Below are 6,414 nucleotides of genomic sequence, written 5' to 3' on the forward strand. Positions count from 1 at the left end.
AAGACCAGTGATAATGAAAAGAGGAGATAACTGAAGCAGGATCCAGGGAAAAAGACGATAAATAAAAGGTGCACAGCGCTGTGTTGCCGCTCATGTTCACATCATATCAGGCCTGGGGAAGATTTTGAAATAGGTCAAAATAAATAATTAATAAATTGAATGGGTACAATGGGAATATAAACAGAGGTGCTGGCAGCCTCCTGGTTAGAAAACAGCATGTGATTACAAGATAGTTTGAATGCATGAGAAGTCAAGACCTAATTAATGAGCATGAAGTGAAGAATAAATATGACGTATATAAAACAGAAGTTAAATAGGTTAAATAGGTCCCTGATATTATGAAGTATGAAATAAAAACACTTTATATGGCCTCTATCATAAAATGTGTTAATGGACTATGAACACCAAATATTCAGCATAATATATTTTTAATATACTGTACTGTTTAGTAGTGTTTAAGGTTAATGATGGAAACAATATTCAGATATTTTCAGTACATAAAAGTAGTAGTAAAAACAGTTTCTCATTTAATAGTGCATGTATTATACTGTGTAGTATTAAGCCGTACTTAGAATGTATTTAATGTTGAAAGTAAATTAACATTATAGAGAAGAATGCTGCAATTTTATGATGTCATCGTGTTAACATAATTATTGCGGTGCACTGTATTTCATAAATGTAATGTTGTGGAAATGCTGAAGATCATTAGTAGACATATTTGAGTGAACTACATATACCTCAGTAGTGTAGTACATGAATAAATCTCCTTACCACCGTTAATGACTCTGTAAGTTATTTCAAGAAGATTTTGTACTTTGAATCCAGTCTACACTGAATTAACCCCATCTCATTAAGACTTTCTTATCTAGATTAGATTATTGTTACTTTTTTTTTATATAACAGTCATCAACATCTCTCTGACAATCCTATAAATCCTATAACACTGGACATGATAACACTTTCATTATCTATTCGAATAGGCTGTATGAGGGTGCACTGCCTCCATAATGACTGACTGCCTTGGAGCGGTGTGCTAACTCTGGTTTGGCCGGCCTGGGTGTGTCCTTTCCAGTTTGAAACCTGAGCTGCTGTGGCCACAACCAAACTGGCCGCTCTTCAAATACCCACCATCTATCAGTCTGTGTGCATAGACATGCTGTCCGTAGAACTGAATTCATAATTCATGTTGATCTTGTGGATGTGCTCCTGCTTACAGCTTCATTTCAGTCACACTGTATGGTAATCAAAACCAGGAAGAGGAGAGCTACAGCTATAGGGCAGGTTAGATCACATTTCTCTGGTGTATAATCAAGATTATCATCAAGACTTTAGGCGGTAGAGCTATATGTACAGCAAGTGGCCAGTGGTATGTTACTATTGTTGGAGTTGGAGTATTTTCCAAAGCTATAATCACATATAACTAAGACACGATGAGTTAACTTTAGATTTTATTGCTTTTTAATATAGTAGGATGCATCTTTAAGTCAAATAAGCTAAACCCTGAGTATTTCCATGGTCATGAGTGCTGCTGTGGGCATGATGATGAAACCCAATCAGTCATCAAAGCTTCTTTATCTACAAACCACTTGAGGCCGTCTCAAGTTGCCAAGCTACAAGTCACAGAAAGGTCTATGGTGAAATCTGATTGGTGTTTGGCTGATAAGCTGCAGCAACCAATGAGAGCAGAGAGAAGGATGTTGAGGAAGTGAGCAGGTAACAATGTGTTGTATGGTGAGATGGTATAAAGTTATGTTCCCATAAATACACTGCAGGCATGGATGTGTGTGCCGCGTTAATATATGGGAAAATACATCTGAGTTCACAAGTTGACGGTGTGTTTTTGAAGAAAGGTTTTCCTGCTGTGTAGTCTGTGTGTTGAGGAAACATTAACGCTCACCTGAAGGATGTAAATCAAACTGAACAACATTAAAATAATTTAACATAAACATGTTTGTATGTGCATGTGTGTGTGTATCAGGGATACCAGAGCCAGTCTACCAATGCTGGCTGACAATGGACCTCTGGCTCTGGAAAAGAGACCCTCTGAAATATAAATGAGGAAATCCACACCGGTTTCCAGGTAACAAAGGGAGAACCGTGACGCCAAATGCAAGTGTGTTTGTTAATATGTGTGCGTACATGCGTGTGTGTGTGTTTTGTGTGTGCATACACCCGTGCAGGCGCATGCACAAGCAGCCCAGCTTCCTGACTTTACCTGTTCAGATGCTCTGTGGTGACGAAAGCAGCCGTCAGCCCCGTTAGCTTGACGAGACAGACACAAACTGACCAGGACAAACACCATGAAACAGTGCAGGTCTCGGTGCTGAGCAGGGTCCCTGAGCTACTACTAAAAACTTCATCCATGGAAACTGGTCAGAGTTGGCCCAACTGAGACGAGCTGAAGCTGGAGAGCAGGCGGAGAGTGGATCACAGAGGCACAGAGAAGTCTTGACAGGTCCTCCCCTTTGAATTGAGCATCTATTTGTGCAAGAATGAATCCTATGTGGAAGGTTTACAAGAGCAAAGTGCTGAAGACCATTAACCCAGAGTACGAGGAAGACACGGCTGAAGAGGTACAGCACATACACCTTTATCTGTCTTTGTTGTGATTCAAATACATACTGTGTGGAGAAGTATGAGAAACATCGTGTAGCTGTGGACACTGAAGTCAGAAAGTCAGCAGGTTTCGTTCTGCTGGTCATTTTTTATTCATCACAGGGTCAGATGATCTCGCCAAGCTGCATTGTTTTGTGTGCAAAGGGCACTTAAGGCAGAAGTTAGGCCCACGCAGATACAGAACTTCCTCTTGAGTATTTGGGTAAAGATAATTCTGCAAAATAAATCCCTAACTGATTCAACTGTGCATGCTTATCTTGTTACTGTACTGTTTTCAGAGTGCAGTAGCCTGAGTACCTTCAGCAATTTACACTATTCAACAGGCCATATGAAAAGTTTTCACCAGTCGTGCAAAACAACCAAAAAGTTACTCAAATACTCTACTTTAAAGTATAATTTTGAGGTATATTTTGAGGTATCTACTAGTTTCAACTTCAACTTTACATTTCCAAGTGACATTATTGACTTATCTGATGATCTGATGAGTATCTTACCTTTCAAATTAACATTTAAACTCATAAAAACAACACATAAAATACTTTTTTAAATTAGGCCTGGAAGTCTCAACCATCTTCCCTGTCAGCACATTTGGAAACATGTCTGCTCGATCCTTCTTCTATTATTAGTAATTTGACATATCTAAATACTTGTACTGGTCTTCATGGTCTTGTTGTGGCCCGTGTACTCTCTCTAAGTTTTGGTACCAGTTAAATAGACACAGTCTTGCTTTAACCCAGATCTACAGAGAGCTGAGAAACTCGATCCTGCATGGGAGCTGAGCAAACGGATTAGTTGGCATTCCAGTGACTGACTGGCAGAGGGATGAGACTGATAGCCAGGGGCTCGGTGTTTACTCAGACCAGCCACCTATGTCAGGCCTTCTACAAGGACAACAGGGAATAGTGCGCGACTTTAGAGAGATAGTTTCCATTCAGATAGATGTGACACGGCTGCTACTGCTGCAGTTTGACTCAACATTTTTCCACACGTACTTGTCAAAGGAAGTTTTACCAAGATTTCCATTCATGTCCAAACATAAACTGAAGTAGAAATACCTTAAAACTCAAATGATACATTTCAGACAAAATTATTTATTGTATACACAGTACATAGCTCAGTCTATTATAATATCCATTGTGTGCACTAGATGGCGCCTGTGCACCTGCAGACACATTTGACAATATGTTGTAAATAAACTATTCTGCTCTCTGCGTCCACGTTATGATGAGTTTGTTTCTGCTGTGTCTGCAGGTCACAGACTTGGAGAATGAAGTGAGTCCAGTGCAGGAGGACGAGGGGCCCAACGCAGTCTCCCAACTGGCCAAGAAAGTAAATTCACCTCTGGAACATTTTATCTTCTAAAAAAGTAAAGATTTACAGGTTTCACACAGGATCAGACCCCCTAATGTCTCACCTTTGACCCTGTGTGTGTACAGATGCAGGGGGCCGGGGCTAAAAGCTGGAACCGACTATCATCTCTCTTCAACAAAGACGATGAACACCAGCTTCTGGAGGAGACTGAGAGTCCACCGGCCGCTGACCAGTGAGTGGAAATCTCTGTCTTTCATTGACACCTGTTCTCTTTCTTGTCCAGTCTGTGAGTTTCGAGTTGGTAAAATAGATCACTGACACTAGCTTAGCATAGCATGTTTATCTGTTTATTCACTTTACACATCAATTCCTGAATTTCCTTTGAGGGCTTAAGGAAAGTTTATCTTTATGATGTTCTCATCAACCAAACATCCAACAGTTATTAACCCAGTTTTAACGCTCCAGTCCTTCATCCTTATTTACAGTTAATTGGCTACAGTGAAGTCAGAGGCATCACTTTAATTATCTCAGTCTAACCCCACTACTTTGAATTCTCAGTCCACTTGCAGTAAAGCCAGAGGAGCCTCCTCGACCCACCAGGCGCACAGGATTCTGGGATAGCTTTGCCACCAATTGGGCTGCCAAGAAGCAGGCAGAGGCCGCTGCTGCTGCAGCGAACGAGGCGACAGCAGGGCAGAGTGAGGAGGGCGCAACAGAGGCTGGAGGCGAGCAGGGCCAGGATGGTCAGCTCACCGAGGGAGAGGAAGCTGAAGCAGGCGAAGGAAGGAGCAACAACACCTTCTCTAAATATGTCTCTCTGGGTGGAGGCAGCGAGGATGCATCGTTCAAGTGGAACTTTGTCACCAGCAAGTTGGCAGAGCTGAAGACCAAGAGCGCGATGAAGACCAACTAGATGAGGGGATCTGGAGAAGATAAACAATACGTGGCCAGTGGGGGTCTGGGGGGAGGTTTGATGGAGGAGTGTGGAGGAAGTTTAGGAGCAGGGTATATTTTAAACAGGACATCCTGCAGCTAAATTGCACAGATATTCTATACGTCCCTTTTTGTTGCCTTCTGAACTATTGCACTTACTCAGCAACTAATAGAAAAGTTTTTAATTCTCAGGACACGATGAGAGAATAGATGAGTGAATAAGGAGGGGTTAAAATATGAATGATGGCATAATGTTTGCACATTTAAAGGCACAAAATCACATCTCAAACCAAAATTTGAGAGATTCGTTCTTATATAATATAAGATAACAACAGTGTGACGAGTGAACAGGATGGTTTATTGTTCTGTTGAACCTGGCGTACAGGCTGCACAGTGACGTTTCATTTGTTGGGATATGGTGACATCTGTTTTGCGATTGTATATCTGTTGATCCCGAGTGCTTTTTAAACCTTAAGATCAAGTGTAAATGCCACCTGACTGCAACTTGATCTAATCTGTTGTGCAGCAAAACTGGATTAAGAGATTAAAGGTAGTGATATGTGTGTTAGTTGGGGATTATCTTACTTAACCTGTTCAGAGGGCAGGGGATTGTAGTTACGAGATTTGGCAGAGCAACGAAACTATTACACAACGTGCTTACATTACAAAATATATTTGTTTTCCTCAAACATCAGGGCTGCAGAAGTATAAGAAATGTGTAAAATATGAATGTGTGTGTGTGTTGAGATGATGTCAGGTGCACTGACATGACGACTTAACTGATGTGAATTTTCTGATTGTAACTGAATCTGACGTATGAACCAATAATAATAATAATAACTGAAATTCATCTTTCTGTCTGAGGGCGTTTCCATCCGAGACATAGACACAGTTTAAATGTGCAAGGTGTGAGTTTTCAGCGGCGCTTTAAATCTTATTGTCTCTCTATTTTTCTCTTGTATGTTTTATTCTGATGGTTTGTTTTCTGGTTTCACATAATAAAGACTATTGCACTAAATTATTTAACATAAATGTGAGTGAGCAAATGTAATTTCCTTTTCCAGACTCCAGAATTTCATTATTGTGAATTTGAACGTTTCCACCAACCATCAAGTTGCAGACGGTCAATCACAGTGTAACAAGGCCACATTTAATCCAAAGTTTAACTTTACTTAACTAATATCTTTCCTCCAAAAAGCTGTTTCATACTTTTAGATGGAATTTCTCTGAAATTAATCCTCCTTAATTGGTTTCATTTTCTGATTATAGCATTGGCTACGCTGGAGCTGATCTGCAGACTATAATAGAGAGAAGTCAGAGTAGTTCCAGTGCAAACCATGTTTTTGTTATTCTAGTATTATTATTTTGTTATTTTAGTATTTGGGACCTATAACCCCTTCTCTGCATGGTTCAGTTTTGATCTATCTTTCAATGCATGAATTATAATTAAATAAACAGGAAGTACCAGGATGTGATCTGTATCCAGCCTGTGGCTTGCCCAACCAGCAGGGGGCACCCTTTAACATCATATCTGTAAATTACTTGTTTCCTCTG

At 40.3% G+C, this 6,414-nt stretch overlaps 1 protein-coding gene across 1 annotated transcript; it reads left to right on the plus strand.

The window, feature by feature from the left end:
• The first annotated feature begins 2,220 nt into the window (after positions 1 to 2,220).
• On the plus strand, positions 2,221 to 5,868 carry LOC113170230 (uncharacterized protein C1orf232). The gene is made up of 4 exons (XM_026372235.1): positions 2,221 to 2,573; positions 3,868 to 3,945; positions 4,053 to 4,159; positions 4,486 to 5,868. The coding sequence occupies exons 1-4, from the start codon at positions 2,493 to 2,495 to the stop codon at positions 4,838 to 4,840; spliced, it is 621 nt and encodes a 206-aa protein (XP_026228020.1). The 5' UTR covers positions 2,221 to 2,492; the 3' UTR covers positions 4,841 to 5,868.
• Positions 5,869 to 6,414: the final 546 nt, after the last annotated feature.

Source organism: Anabas testudineus, chromosome 16 (genome assembly GCF_900324465.2).
Source record: "Anabas testudineus chromosome 16, fAnaTes1.2, whole genome shotgun sequence".
Classification (NCBI taxonomy): domain Eukaryota; kingdom Metazoa; phylum Chordata; class Actinopteri; order Anabantiformes; family Anabantidae; genus Anabas; species Anabas testudineus.

Coding starts and splice junctions, on each gene's coding strand:
- LOC113170230 (XM_026372235.1), top strand. CDS start 2,493: ATGAATCCTATGTGGAAGGTTTACAAGAGCAAAGTGCTGAAGACCATT. Junction 2,574..3,867: donor AGGAAGACACGGCTGAAGAG/GTACAGCACATA, acceptor CTGTGTCTGCAG/GTCACAGACTTGGAGAATGA. Junction 4,160..4,485: donor AGTCCACCGGCCGCTGACCA/GTGAGTGGAAAT, acceptor TTGAATTCTCAG/TCCACTTGCAGTAAAGCCAG.